The sequence below is a fragment of the Microcaecilia unicolor genome, chromosome 10, assembly GCF_901765095.1.
Source record: "Microcaecilia unicolor chromosome 10, aMicUni1.1, whole genome shotgun sequence".
Classification (NCBI taxonomy): Eukaryota; Metazoa; Chordata; class Amphibia; order Gymnophiona; family Siphonopidae; genus Microcaecilia; species Microcaecilia unicolor.
In genome coordinates, this window is record NC_044040.1 from 27,952,507 (window position 1) to 27,968,989 (window position 16,483).

A 16,483-nucleotide genomic window follows, 5' to 3' on the forward strand; every position below is an offset into this window, starting at 1 on the left:
CAGTCTGTGTAGTGATGCTATGACTACTGGAACACATTTTGTGAACGTCCTGAGAGCCAATGCGAAGCCAAAAGGAAGAACACAATACTGGTAATGGTATTTTCCTACTCAAAATCTTAGATACTTCTTGTAATTGTAATTGGGATGTATTTGAATACTACTACTACTACTTAGCAATCATTTTCCTGAATCATGGGAATTAAGGTGCCCAGCGAAACAATGCAAAACTTTTGTTTTAAAAGATATTTGTTCAGGGCTCTTAGGTCTAGGATGGGACAAAATCCTCCTGTTTTGGGGGGGATCAGGAAGTATTTGGAATAAAAAAACACTTTTCCTTTGGTGGAACAGGTTTGACTGCATTGATCTGCAAAAGGGAGATACCATATAAGCAATTCCTGGTGCTGAGAGCTTAATCTTGATGCTCTCAGAGGAAAATCTGGTGGGATTCTTCACCAATGAAAGGTGTAATCTGTCCAGACTATTTTTAGAACCCAATGGTCTGAGATTATAAGGGGCCACCTTTCTTGGAAACAAATCAGCTGCCCCTCCCCTACCAGTACGCTGTCCAGAATGGTCACTTTTACTGTAGCTAAGCTCTTTTGGAGCCAGTCAAAAGTTCATACCTTGCTTAGAATGAGGAGCTGGGCTGACCAGAGAAGAAGGTTCTGCCTTTGACTCTTGTCAAAAACATATTAAATTAGTCCAATAAAGAAGGTATTGCCTTATTTGCCTTTCTTTCTAAAGAGCCCAAAAAACTAAATGAAGGTTCCACTCTGGACATGGCGCACAAAAGAAATGCCTGCAAGTGGACAGCTCCCCACAACAATTGAATGATATCCGGGTGAGCCACAAGAGACGTCTTCTGTAGTCGGCCCCTGAAACAGGTCAAAGCCCCAACCTCAAGAATCCAACGCCAATCCTTTCTGAAGGCCTGCCTGGAGAAATTCTAGGAAGTGTGCGATCTGAGAAGGGAGAAAGTCCACGCTCAGAACACCAGCGCTTGAATGTCCTCCATACCCTCACACACACCATGGATGTATAGCATTTCCAGGCCAGAAGCATGGTAACAATGACCAAATCAGAATAACCTTTTCATTTCAACCAAGCCCTGTCAATGGCCAATCCATTAGAGCAAGAGGCACGGATCCTCCATGAGTACCGGACCTTACTTCAGTAGGCCATGCACCTGCGGAAGTCAGAGAAGATCCTGAAAAGGCTGCATATGAGCCATTGCTTATGGTACCACTTCCATCAGTCAAATCAGGTTGCGTAACACGGATTCTGTGGCCAATCTGGGGCTATGAGAATTACTTGATCCTGGTACAATGTGATCCTTTTCAACATGTAGCATACCATGGGCCAAGGAGGGATGACATATATAAATGTGTGTCCAGCCAGAGCTGCAGTAAGTCATCAATCCACATCGAGCCCGGTTCTTTCTGACGGTTGAAGAACTTGGGCTATTTTCATTCAATTTAGTCGCCATCTAGTCCAGAAGCGGAGAACCCCATCGGTCCACTATCAGCTGAAAACCATGGCTGAATAGTTCCTATTCTCCCAGATGCAAGGAGTGCAAAGTCTGCCTCCACGTTCAAGGACCCCAGCAATGTGAGCTGCCAATAAGCAGAGATTTCAACGGCTGCAGGTCCCACCTTGTTTGTTCATATAAGCTACCACTGTTTCACTGCTAGAGAAAACCTGGACTGGGACCCCCACAAGAAAGGGAGAGGTGTCATGCAAGGCATCCCACACTGCCCAGAGCACCAAGCAACCACTGAGACCCATCAAGGTTCCTTGTGACAGATGTAAGTTGTAATGAGCTCCCCAACCCAACTTGCTGGCATCCATTGTCACCATCTCACATTGTTATCGGAAAGGGAGCTCCGACGGTCAAATTCCTGGGTGACAACCATCACTGTACACTCCATCTGGCAACCAGTATCCAAGGAAGATGAAGGTCATACTTCTATAACACTGGAGACCAGCGGCTGAGAAGAGACTCCTGAAAAGGCCGCACATGAGACCTTACTCATGGTACCACTTCTATCGCCTCTGTCATTGACCCCAGAACCTGGACAAAGTCCCAGACCCTAGGCCTTTCATGACTGAGGACGTCCTGAAAATGGACAGCCAGAGACTTTTGGTTTATCCTCCAGCATCTGCTGTGGTTTAGTTTCCCCTAGTTCTTTCACCAAGTTACTGAGATCTTCTCCAAATAGTCACTTGCCCTGAAAGGACGGTTTAACTGACGTGACTTTGATGCTGCATCTGCTACCCAATGATGCAAACCAAACCTGCCGACGTGCCTTGACAGCCAAAGGCATACTGCAGGCTGTAACCCGTAACATGTCATAAATAGCATCTGCCAAGTAGGCCAACCCTGCTTCTAGCAGGGTGTTATGGCAACTGTCTTGTGTTGCAGACTGCTGATGCCAATTTAGACATTCTCTTAAAACGAATAAGCTGTACACTGTCGCTTGAAGGCCCAAAGAGGACACTTCTAAGGCTTGTTTCAGCGAACCTTCTAGCCTTCTATCCTGTAGGTCTTTTAGGGAAATGCCTCCTTCCACCAGCAAGGTGGTCTTCTTAGTCACCACTGTAACAAGACAGTCCACCCTGGGAAGCTTCAATTTATCTTTCTCCTCTGGAGCTAACAGGCATAATCGAGTCATGGCTCTTCCCACTCTCAACCCCGCGTCTGGTGAGACCCATTCTGCTGTAATCAGGTCCTGAATATCAGGAAGCAATGGAAAGGCCTTAGAAGGACCTGTAAGCCCCCTCATGATCAACGAAAATGAATTCACCACCAGTGCCTCAGAAATAAGAGTACTGAGCTCCTCTTTATGAAACAACCTCAGTACTTTTGGGAACTGCATAAGGAAGATGCGGAGACAAATAAAGCAGTCAAGGGAAGCAAATTCATCTTAATGAGATTAATTTCCCACCCCAAGTTACAGGCAACTCCATCCATAACCGAAGATCCATAGAAATACATTCTAATAACAGAGTATAACTGACACAATAGAGATTCCAAAGTCGTGTTAATACTGAAATGAGGAGACCCTACAAATCTACCATAATGCTGGAGGCAAATAAGAACATAAGGAAATCCATACTGGGTCAGATTGATGGCCCAACTGGCCTACTAACCTGCTTCCAACAAAAGCCAATTCAGGTCACAAATACCTGACAGAATAAGCTCTATTGAGCAGGGACTGTCTCTCTATTTCAGGTGTTCTGCGCTGCGAGCGTCTGGTAGCGCTATACAAATGTTAATAATAATAATCTCAAAGAGTAGCAAGATTCCATGCTACTGGTCCCAGGGGATACGAAGTGGCTGTCCCTATGTTTATCTTAATAGCAGATTATGGACCTTTCCATCAGGAACTGGTGCAAACCTTTTTTAAACCCAGATACACTACTAATTGGTGCTACCTCATCAGCAAGGCGTTCCAGAACTTTCAGCTCCCCTCCAGTCAGCACCTCTTTCCCTCCCGCTCCAGCCTCTTCCCTATTGCTCTAACACCTCTGTCCCTTCCCTCAAGCAGCCCCCGCCCACAGTCCAGCACCTCTCTCTCCCTAAAAAACTGGCACCAAAAATTAAAGCACATAGCGGTGTTCTATAAACTGCACCTAAAGTTACGTGTCGTTTACAAATAGCACTTAAGCCCAGGGATCACGTCTACATTTAGGCATGGTCATTTGCACCAACGAAAACGTGGTGCAAATGCCTGCACCTATATTTAGGTGTGGAGCCCCCTTATACTATAAATATAAGCATAACTAAAAGTCCTGCCTCCAATCTGCACATGTCCCTCCCCATTTCTGCGCCCCCCCTTTTCTGACCCGTGCCTAAACTTAAACATATACATGTTAACTGAATCTAAATAGTACTAATAATTGCTTACTAAAAGGCCAATTACTGGTGCTAATTAGATTATTCAATTAACATGCATACACAAATTGAGTGCACGCCCAAATTTTTGCATGCGTTTTGTAGCATTTTTTAAAAATAGAATTAAGGGGTTGAAAGCTATACTTCTGGACTATTAGCTCCCGAAAAGAAGTAAAAAAATATATTTAGTCCAATATAATTGTACATTATATTTCTGTTCAAATATAGTACATATTAAAAGTATGATACATTCAGTTCAGAAACTAGTATCGGAATACATCTGTGTACGTTTTTCTTAAAAAAAAAAAAAAAAAAAGTTATCAGACTGTGGCATTATTTATTCAGAAATACTACTAGTATATAATCATCTTGGTGTTGTTGTTTTTTTTGTACAAACTGATAACTTCCTAAAACAACAAAGTGTACTATTAAGCTCTAAACCTAGTATAATGTAAGCCAGCAGTAAGAAAAGGAGGTAAGACACCTTTGTGTCAGAAATGTAATGTATCAGACCTTCTTCATCAGAGTTTCAGAGCACATAAATCACAGACATGACTTACACAATGTCATTAGTGTAGTAAAATGACTCACATGACAAAAAACAAAAACTTGCAGTATCCCTTTTCCTGGTTTGTTACATTTGGAAACACACCACTACTTCAGGGCTTTTCTCCCTCTCCTACATACTTGTCTTACTGCTTTTCGAAGTAATTCTTTTGAAGGTTTTTCATGTAAATGATTCAAAACAGAAAGAAACATGAGTGCAAAGCATTTCATTTTTAGAGTAGCAGTACTACTTTTAAACTTCTCTGAACTGACTTCATATACCTTGTAAGACCCAAGACATTTTTTTTTTAGTGTGCTCAATATTAAACTACATTTAGACAAAAAAAAATCATCTAAATTCCCAACCTTCACCCTCAGTTTCTTTATGTATGTACAATTATTTTCCTACTGCTCTGTAGCTGCCCATCTCAGCTTATTCTCAAGTTAAGATGCCAAATGGGAAGAGTAAAAAAAAATAAAATCCCATGAATTTAGATTGTAAGCTCTTTGAGCAGGGACTGTCCTTCTATGTTAAACTGTACAGCGCTGTGTAACCCTAGTAGCGCTTTAGAAATGTTAAATAGTAGTAGTAGTAAGAAGGCTTAGATCTGTTCCTCAGAGCTAGTGGGGGATAAGGAGCATCTTGAGAATGATGCACTCAGTCCCTAAGAACGGGACAGAAACCACCCATTAAAGTACATACCATAATCTTTATTTAAGAACAAAGAGGCCCTTTTACTAAAGCTTAGTACTCGCTAAATGCTGCAGATACTATTTTATACTTATGGGTCACATGGAGTTAAGGTTACTGTAAAAGTACCCCAAAATAAATTAAAGCTTTGAAAACTGAAAAAAAGAAAAAATTTCAATGGAATATATCTTTTTATGCTTTTAAACCACCTTGAATGATTTTCTTTTTTCCAGGAAGATGGTATACACTTTTTAAAAATAAATATATAAATTATCTGGATTGAAAGAACACATCTGAATTTTGACCAATGACAATTTCTGATGCAAGGTTCTATGTTCTAGAAAGAACTTTAAAAGCACGTTAAAGAATTATTCACCTTCTGATAGTCCTTTACAAAAACTTTGTGAATGATTTATATGATGTCGGGGTCAGGTGAATGTAATGTTATTATATCATCCACCAAAAATTTGATTTCATCCTTCAAGTGACTGATAATAATCAGTTTAACATCATTTGGCAAGGAAATAACAATAGGAGGAATGAAGATAAGGAACATACAGCTATTACTACTACTGTAAAATGTTACCGTTAAGTCCTGCCTGGGGATTACAATGTCCATTTCTAAAAGTATACTGGAATAAGCAGGGAAAAATTAGCTACATTTTAAGAGTGACGATATCTAGCCTTAGTCTCCAAGCCCTGTATATTCCCTGACACTGAAGAACTCTGAAGCTTTCATATTGAATTTCTTTAAACTTTTATTATCCTAAAAAGCTTTACAAATATATATATGTAGTCCTAAAACTGAACTCATGAACTGCCTTAGAGATGGTGGTTTGGTGTGATTAATCATTTTCAGAAAAGGGATAGTGCATTTCTAAAACACAAAGAGCTTGAATAAATACAAACCCTGATAAAAAGAAAGCAGCATGCCAGAAATCTCTGAGGACAGCGCCAACACTGTAAGAGGTGCTTGTACCGTAGCTCTGCAAAATTCCCTCCTGAGTATTATCTGTAGTACTAGAGCCATCTCCTTCCCTATGCACTTCCAATTGTGCTGCTTTCCTTAATTTCCTTCAGCAAAAGAGATTAAAAGTGGAAGGGAACTTTATCATTGACATCAACTATGGCAGTGCAATATTGTGAAGCAATTACAGCAATAATGGAAAAGAACTTTAAAATGTAATCTTCAGTCATTCTGTACTGTACCTTTAAATATGGATCAAGTGTGGATGACAACTCAATGGTCATTTATTTAGGAAAACAACTACAACAACCTGGAAGCTTTCATACTGTGGTAAAAATGAAAAGGAATGATCAAAGCAGATAGCTGAAATATTCATTCTTCCTCTACCGCATAATCACATTCATTTGGATGAGAAAATTTCTCCGCGTCCTTAATAAATTTATGGGGTCCTACTGTAAAGTCAACAGTTCTGTGCTTTGGCACCACTGTGCTTCAGGGACAGGACCATGACATTACACATTACATATGCTCTACAAAACTAAGTAAAAATTACACTGGAAGATGAATCCCAAAGTATAACCATTTTTTGATAAAAGGCTGATATTTATGATCTAAAAGGATAAATTGAGTTAAGTTTTGAAAGGTCCTCTAATGTAAACCTATAAAACTATATTTTCAGATTTTAATAGCTTCTATTAATGTTTAACAATATTGTCTCAAAATGAAAGCTTTCAGGTTTACTTAGGTGCTTGCTGTTTCAAAATAGAAAACATTTCCAAGCAACTGGCATATGAAAGTGAGAGGAGAGGAGGGGTCTTTGTCATAGACATTTCTGTTGCATGGAAACAGGTACAGTAATGACAAAGCAAAGCAACAGATATACAATAAATGCAATTATAAATAGCTCAATAACTTGATCTGTGAGTTTCAATTAGGCGAAAGGCAAAAACACTATATTAAGGAACTGAAAACAGAAGCTTCAGGCCTCTAGTCAGCTAAATTTTATAACATGCATAGCGCTGCACAAAATGCTATGTCTAGAATGCTCACAATAACAAACCAAACACCAAGCTGCAAATCACTGGAATAAAAAACAATTACAAAATAACTGACATCTGCATTTCAGAATTAATTTCATGCATCCATACTCAAAAGAAAGACTTTTATAATGACAGTACCTTCTTCTTTTCCCCCCTGTGCTGGGAGGTGGTTTGGGGGTTCGAGTTGAAACAATCTGACAATGCACAGTCCCAAGCAGCAACATCAACCATATTGGTCCAATGACTTCTGTTAGAGGGACACAATGTGGACCTGGAGCTATAGAGAACAACACTATTGCGGCAACTGTGGAAAGACAGCAAGACAAGTTCTTATTTCTCTTGTTTTGCTTTTCGAAATTACAGAAATAAGCCAAAATCATGTTACACAGTAACATAGTAGATGACGGCAGAAAAAGACCTGCATGGTCCATCTAGTCTGCCCAAGATAAACTCATATGTGTATACCTTACCTTGATTTGTACCTGTCTTTTCCAGGGCACAGACCGTATAAGTCTGTCCAGCAGTATTTCCCGCCTCCCAACCACCAGTCCCGCCTCTGGCACAGACCCCGTATAAGTCTGCCCTCCCCTATCCTAGCCTCTCAACCACCAACCCCTCTTCCCCCCGCCACCCAATTTCAGCTAAGCTTCTGTGGATCCATTCCTTCTGCACAGGATTCCTTTATGCCTATCTCACGCATGTTTGAATTCCGTTACCGTTTTCATCTTCACCACCTCCCGCGGGAGGGCATTCCAAGCGTTCACCACCCCTCTCTGTGAAGATTTAGGGGCCCTTTTACTAAAATACAACACTTTTTGATGTTAAAGTGCTTTAACAGCAAATAATAATGTGAGGTAAGTGCAAGCTGTGCAGTAAATGTTAAAAGCATGCCCAGAGTGTTTCTCTTAAGTTAATTCACTGAAAAGTTCTTTACTACATGTTCTGGCTGATACTCAAAACTATTAACCAATGAGAAACAGCTCCTGGCTGGTTAAATAGCGTATTAGTGCCTAACTGTGGATATTCACTGAATATTCGTGGTTAGCAGCTAGCTGCTAACCGGCCACATCATGCGACATAGCTGGTTAGATGCGGATATTCAGTGCCAAACCAGTTATGTTAGTGGTTAAACATAGGCTGTATAAATAGCAGGCCTATCTTTAACTGCTAAGCACTTAACCAGTTAGCGCTGAATATCGGCTTAAATGGTTAAGTTGCCGCGGTCAAAAATGAAACAGGATATTCAATGCTGGTCACCTAATATAGCCCGGCATTGAAATGTCCAGTCTCACCGCCAGCATCGTGCATTCACAGCCCAACACTGGCTGAATATCGGGGGGATTATGACTATTTGCAATTAGTGCAGATGCGCTTACTATCTCTCTTGAGGATGCAGTAAGCACATCCACACTAACTGCACAACAGACAGCACATGGTAATTACCATGCATTAACTCCAGTTGTGCAGTCAATGACCATTTTTTCACCCATAAGCCACCCAGTTCCTGGCCCCTAACACAGCATGCAGTTAATGCACAAATTAGCAGGCACTATCGTGCTATCATTTTAATCGCTAGCACTCTCATGTGGTAAACAGTGCAAGCTAATTCAATAATAACTGGTTTAAACACACTTTAGTAACCTCTTAGTTTCTGGTTAACCGGAAAATCCAAGTTATTGAATGCTATGATTTCCAAAGGAAGCAAAAACTTAAAACTTAAAGCAGGATAATATATTAAAACTAGCCGTTGAGCCTGTAAAAACGGGCTAGTAAAGGAAGGGGGGAGGTTTTGAAAGCCCCCCCCCCCGCATAGGTCGCCGCCGCCCCTCCCCCGGAGTCCTCTCCGCCACCCCTCCTCCCGGGCCGGGTACCTGGCTTCACTGTTCAAACCGGCCGGAATGCAGCACACAGCTCATCTGAGCTGCCCGTCGGCCTTCCTTCTTCTCTGCGTGTGTTCCGCCCTCGTGTGACGTAACGTCGGCGAGGGCGGGACACAGGCAGGTAAGGAAAGGCAACGGCAGCTCAGATGAGCTGTGTGCTGCGTTTCCGGCAGTTTGAATAGTGAAGCCAGGTACCGGGCTGGGTGGAGGGTAGGTGGCGGTGGCGGCGACTCCGGGTGCGTGGGGGAGCGGTAGCGGCAACCCCTGGGGGGGAGCGGTGACAACGGCGGTTCCCTCACTCGCAGGTGCGCAGGTTTCCCTCTCTGTCACGCCCCGTCATTATGTACTGACGCGGGGGCGGGACAGAGGAGGGTCTCTACTGCGCATTTGCAAGTGAGTACGCCCTCTTGCCATTATATGTTTGATTTATTTCCAATCTTTGTTGTACAGGAGGAACAACACTAAAAACAGGTAACATTGTTCTTCTAAGTTAATAAATGACAGGTTAATTGATAAATCCAGGATCTGAACAATAGCAGGGTCCATAATTTTCCACTAGCTCTCCAGCATAATTGGCTCAATCAGGATTAGAGGCTGGGATCTTAGCACCATGAGCCTTCATTCACAACTACCTAGTATAAATCCCACCTTAACTACCTACACTAGACACTGCAAAGATTGTTTTCCAGCCAAAAACAATGCAACTAGGCCTCTTACACATAATCATGGGCCTATATCCAGTTACTAAGTTATACTATTGTATATTGACTGGGATGCCCTCCTTCCCTTCTCCTCTGGGGTTATGAACATTGCCTCCACAAATTGTATGCTTGATTCATTCTGCTTGTGTATAAAGAAAAGTTATAATACATTTTATAGGTGTTTGCAATAACCTGATAGAAATCAGGAAAGCAAATGTTTACAAGCTAATTCATAAGAAATTACTGTCACAAGGAACTAGCAAGTCCAATTGACAATAAACAATATATGGTAATTACTAAAGACAATGAAACTGCATTTGAAAAATTTATGACAGTATATGATCAATAAAGTTTCTTGATTTACTAGTTTAAAAAAATATCATCACAGACAAGAGAATAATGCCACAATCAAGATGAAAGGATTTTAAATACTTCGCTGGGTGAAAATAAAAACACTTATGACAAAATAGATTTGGTCAAAGCACTACTAGAATAATAGTAACTCTATATTCAAGGGTCCTTTTACTAAGCTGCGGGGAAAAGGGCTCTGTGGTAGTAGGCAGGGGTTGTTTTTCCAAGTGCCCGGGGCCCTTTTTACCGCAAAATGCCCAAAAGAAAATGGCTACCAGGAAGATAACCCTTACTGTGGTAGCCATGCAGTGGGAAACATTGAGATGGCGGTAAGGGACTCCCACGGTAACCAGGCAGCATGCAGGCAATGCCCAATTATTCCCAGGTTAGCGCCGTGCTACAGAAAAAAATAAAAACTTCCAGAGCACTGGAAATGGCACACACGTTCCCAGCCGGACTACTGCTGGCAGCAGTTTTGGATTAGCGAGCGGTAAGCCCACGTTGGGCTTATCGCCAGCTTTGTAAAAGACCCCTTCAGTTTTTAGTAAATTTCTCTGATAATTTATTTCGTATTGAAATTATTCAGGTCTTATGGATTTAAACGTGTTTTGTAATTCAGTAATATTTTAATAAATATTTATTTTTATGATTTGTCATACTGATAAGACTTTTTGTATTGCATACTGAAGATGAAGTAATTCTTAAATGTAAAACTCACTCCAAAAACACAATGGAGCCATTCATATGAAACTGTTGTTATAGTGCCATGACTGGCTCATATAAATGGATGCTTAAAGCTTTTTTTTTGTATTTTTATATTCTTCTTGGTTTCTTCCTTACTTGTTTTCTTTTCAGGTACACAAGCCAGTGAGCAAGAAGCAAAATAGCATACCCAATCTGAAACCATGGTAAAGTAGTAGCCTAGAAGTGGCATACAGCCCCAAGCCTTGAAATTTGGACCAATGATGATTTCTGGTGCAAGGTTCTATGTTCTAGAAAAAAAACCTAAGAACTATTCACCTTCTGATGATCTTTTACAAAAATGTTGTAAATGATTTATATAGTGTCGGGATAGGTAGTAGTAAATATGATAGTATTATATCCCCCATCAAAACATTTTTCACCCCTGAAGTGATTGATAATAATCAGTTTAACATTATTTGGCTCAGGAAATAATAGCAGTAAGAGGAACGGAATAGATAAGGAAACTACAGATACTGTAAAACGTTTTACAGTTAAGTCCTGTCTAGGATTACAAGGTCCATTTCCAAAAGTGTACTGGAATAAGAACCAAAAAATTAGCTAAATTTTAAAAGTGGAGATATCTAACTTTGGTCTCAAAGCACTGTACAGTCAAGGTACACTCCTTGACCCAAAAGAGCCTTGAAGCATTCATAGCTCCTGGTTATTGTGTGCATGTAAAATACCTTACTATTATTTTCTCTGATTTCATCTTTTAATTTCAATCCAGTTTTAAGTTTGGAACTTAAACCCTGAAAATCTTCCAAATCATTATTTTCAAAAATTTAAAAAAAAACAGGGATACTAGGGAAGCAGAAAGTCATTAACTGAAAACCTTTCAGAAGAAGGTAAGTTTCTCTAAGGACAAGAAGGATAATCAATGTTCTCACAAATAGGTGATATCTTCCAATTAAGCCCAGGCAGGAGGAATGTAAATAAATTTCTACAAATGTAGTGCACATGTGCCTGATTTCCCACGTCTATACTATTGCAAGGAGCTACCTTAGTTCCAGTATTTCCACTGAGCAAATGTGAATTTTCATTTCCACAGCTTTTCTGTCATTTTAAGTGCGTTCAACACCCATTTCTGTGTTGGGTTTCTTCAGTTTCACAAATTCTCCTCTTGGAGATTTTTCAGGTAGTGTTTTTGGTCACTTTTGAAATATCCTTAATTTTTGGAGCAACCCACATTATTATTTATCATTAAGCTGTTTGCTTTTGCATTGGCTATTTTTTTGTTCAGTGTCCCAAAAGTGGATAACTCCTTGCAGTTTCAAGACGTGCAGATGGTGTTTGGATGATTTTGGTCACTGACACCTATGATACTTGCCTGGTATGACATCCTATACTGTACCACCATCCCATACTGTATCTAAGGATTTTCATTGACCATCAAAAGCAAAATGAGCAATGGACATTTTATAGTCTTAACAATTCACTAATAAAAAACTCAATCACCATAAAAATATACATACATAAATTCCATAATTAAATAATATATATCCATAATGCATCAATGTTCAAAGTCCAGTAAGACTTCTCATTAGCTGCCAGTAATGAAACTAAAATGAAGGTGGGTGCTGCACTATAAAAGTTTGACAATGTGGCCTAGTGGTTAGGGTGGTGGACTTTGGTCCTGGGGAACTGAGTTCGATTCCCACTTCAGGCACAGGCAGCTCCTTGTGACTCTGGGCAAGTCACTTAACCCTCCATTGCCCCATGCAAGCCACATTGAGCCTGTCATGAGTGGGAAAGCGCGGGGTACAAATGTAACAAAAATAAAATAGATACTATTGGAGATTCTACATGGAGTTGCTACTATTGGAGATTCTACATGGAATGTTGCTACTATTGGAGATTCTACATGGAATGTTGCTATTCCACTAGCAACATTCCATGTAGAAGGCTGCGCAGGCTTCTGTTTCTGTGAGTCTGACGTCCTGCACGTACATGCAGGACGTCAGACTCACAGAAACAGAAGCCTGCGCGGCCACATTAGTGATCTGCAAGGGCCGACTTCTACATGGAATGTTGCTAGTGGAATAGCAACATTCCATGTAGAATCTCAAATAGTAGCAACAGTGGAGTGGCCTAGTGGTTAGGGTGGTGGACTTTGGTCCTGGGGAACTGAGTTCCATTCCCACTTCAGGCACAGGCAGCTCCTTGTGACTCTGGGCAAGTCACTTAACCCTCCATTGCCCCATGTAAGCCGCATTGAGCCTGCCATGAGTGGGAAAGCGCGGGGTACAAATGTAACAAAAATAAATAAAAAAAAATAATCACTTTAACAATCACATGGAGGAAAAAGTCTCAGGAGGCCAAGACATGCAAGCTATACTGTGCTGTGGTCTATAGGGCAACCAAAATTTTAATAATTGGAATAAAAAACCTCCAGTGAATACCTGAATGACTGACTGGCCAAGGGTCAGTGCTTCTTATTCAGGTAGCAGCACCTGCTACTTGAATATTGGACTCATGCCTTCTCTGGATAGCCACTGAAATTTGCCACTATCCAGAAAATATTTTCACATGTCCTCTTCCCTAATTTGGGTCCTTTATACAGATAGATCACTAAAGGGCCCTTTTACTAAAGGGTTGCGACGTGGCAATGGGCTTGCTGTGCGGCTTTTATGCAGGTGCTGGCAGTAGTTACACCCCCAGTGTGCGCCATTTTTGGTGCTCCTGGAAATTAGCTGTAATTTTTACCACTAGGGGTTACAAGGCATTGCGCACTGCCCAATTACCACCAGGTTAGCGCGGGAACCCTTACCACCACCTCAATGGGTGGTGGTATGGGCTCCCTTGGAAATGGCTGAACAGCAAGTGTTTACTTACCACACGGCCATTTCCTTTTTTGGGCTTTTTACCTACTGCAGGGAAAAAAGGGCCTCGGTGCGCAGCAAACCCACGTGCCAACACTACCACATGGCCCCTTTTACTGAAGCTTGGTAAAAGGGGCTTTAAATGGCCTAAAACTAACTGGCCCGATGCTATCCACATAATTTTTTTAAATATATGGATAGGGCAATTATACATTTGCCAGCTGCTTAACTGCCTTTGAATACTAGGCTCATTATTTCTTATGGTCCTAAAATAAAAATATTTCGATATGGCTCAATCTACCCACTAAGAAGGGGAAATGGTATTAGAGGCACCCCCCTAAATGTATAGTTCGTTACCATGGGAACAAATTTTTTTCAGGGTTCTTCTAATCTTAAATCTATTTATTGGATAAGTTCAGAAGAGGGAACCAGATCGGCTGGGGCCAGTAGGGCGCGATCAAAATCATGGTCCTGCTGTTTTGCTCGAGTTTCAGCAACGTCTTCCCCACAAGAGGAATGGGAGGATATACATTCTCCTAATTTCAATATAAAGTCTAATGGTGCGACAGTTAAATGTCATTTGAGAGAGTTTATAGGGATATATAACCACTTTTTTTTTTTTTACCAACCCCTTTGAAAGAAATTAGTCTGGGGGCAAAATAGCTTTCTATTTAATAAAAACAGGACCAAATTTTACATAAGGGGGAGGGGGATCCAGTGAAAACCAGCAAGATTTGACCAACTATTTAAGGTTCAACATTTTTATTGATGACAATTCAGACGAAACACCTTCAACCTGCTGAATATACAGAAATTCAAAGTATACAAACATGCTCTGTTAAAACCATATGATACAGCTCATCATCAAACTTTTAACATATTATCTCTACCCCTCCCCCCCCCTCTGATTGATGGTCAATGTGTATGCGCTTCGACTTTTCATTTATTGGATCGACTCCCGTCCTGGGGGAGGTCCTGTGCTCTGATGGCCCCCTCCCCCGTTCCTGAGAGCGTCACTCTTATTGTGGCAGACTTATTCTACTATACCAATCTACCTACAACAATTGCTATAACTTGTTCTGTTAACCATTGTATTTAGCATAAGTGTACTATCAAATCTACCTTAGCTTGACCAACTATTTAAAAAAATAAAAAAATAGCCCCCCCCGCCCCCCCCAAAAAATTGCAAAATACATCTCTTTTTATATATAAATATAATTAAGCAACAATACTTGTACAGAAAATCTGTTCATGGCAAGAAACAAAAACAAAAACAAATAACTAAATATAACTGATACACAGGATAAATCTATTGTCTGGACCCAATAATATAAAGGGAAAATTTAGGCAATATCAAACAAAACAAGAAAAAGGTCACATACGCTTAAATGGGACAGGCTAAATTAAAAAGTCCCTATAGGCCCACAAAAACAGTATGCACTCCAATGGCACCTTGGCTGCAAGAAAGGCTGTCAGATGGGAAGACTCAACAAAATATACTTAGAAGAATGATAAAGCAAAAAGTACTTACCTGTAGCAAGTATTCTCTGAAGATAGAAGGCCTTATATTCTCACAAATGGGTAACGGGGTCTGTATTGCCAGAGTGGAGGTTGTAACAAGCTTAAAAATAGACTTTTCAGCTAACAACATGCTCCATCACGATTCCCAAATGCTGCGAGAGCGTGGGACCAGCAGTACAATATAAAGTATAATATAAAGGAGGTGGGAGGGTATGTGAGAAAATAAGGCCTGTTGTCCTCGGTAAGTACCTTCACTTTCTCCAAGGACAAGCAGGCCTATAATTCCCACAAAATGGAATCTCTAGCTACAAAGCTCACCAAAATCAACAACCAGTGGTCAATTGAACCTTGCAACAGTGAGGGCAAAAAAGTAATTAACCTGAAACTATATACAACTAGGTGGGAGTACAACTGGAACAGAACAAGATGGGCCTAAGTGGGAGGAGATGGTCTCTAGACCCCCAACAAATTCTGCAGAACTGTCTGTCCAAAACAACTGTTGCACCAGGTATCCTGCTCAAGGCAGTAATGAGATGTGTATGTGTGGACTGAAGACCACATCGCAGCCTTGCAAATTTCTTCAATGGAGGCTGACCTCAAGTGGGCTACCGATGCAGCCATGGCTCCGACACTGTAAGACTAGACCATGACCCTCAAGGGTCAGTTCACCCTGGGCATAAGTGAAAAAAATGCAATCTGCTAGCCAATTTGAAATGGTGCATTTCCCCGATGGCGACTCCCATCCTATTGGGATGAAAAGAAACAAAACATTGGGTGGACTATCTGTAAGGTCTAGTCCACTCCAAGTAAAAGGCCAATGCTTGCTTGCAGTCCAAGGTTTGCAGTGTGCTTACGCCAGGATGGGCATGAGGTCAGGGGAACAATGTTGGCAAGACAATCGACTGGTTCAGATGGAGCTCAAACACAACCTTAGGTAGGAACTTAGGGTGCGTGCAGAGGACTACTCTGTTATGATGAAACTTCATACAAGGTGCATCCGCCACTAAGGCCTGAAGCTCACTGATCCTGCAAACTGAAGTAATAGCAACCAAAAATATGACATTCCAGGTCAAGTACTTCAGATGACAGGAATCAAGTGGCTCAAAAGGAACTTTCATCAGCTAGGTGAGAGTGACGTTGAGATCCCATGACACAGGTGGAGGTCTGACAGGGGGCTTTGCCAACAGCAAACCTCTCATGAAGCGAACAACTAGAAGCTGTCCAGAGATGGGCTTATTCTTTACATGAAAAGTGCTAATTGCACTGAGGTGAATCCTTACGAAGTTGGTCTTGAGACCAGACTTGGAGAGGTGTGGAAGGTATTCAAG

At 41.1% G+C, this 16,483-nt stretch overlaps 1 protein-coding gene across 4 annotated transcripts in view; it reads right to left on the reverse strand.

Annotated features, from left to right (window-relative positions):
* The window catches only part of PHTF2 (putative homeodomain transcription factor 2), a 225,666-nt gene that overhangs the window by 77,034 nt on the left and 132,149 nt on the right, over positions 1-16,483 (reverse strand). For 3 of the 4 annotated variants that reach the window (XM_030215752.1, XM_030215755.1, XM_030215751.1), the window contains 2 exons: positions 7,278-7,443; positions 6,042-6,206 (listed from right to left, as the gene is read on the reverse strand). In XM_030215752.1, coding sequence (XP_030071612.1) covers positions 6,042-6,206; positions 7,278-7,443 — 331 coding nt within the window. The remainder of the gene's footprint in view (positions 1-6,041; positions 6,207-7,277; positions 7,444-16,483) is intronic. The other variant, XM_030215753.1, reaches the window with a different exon arrangement.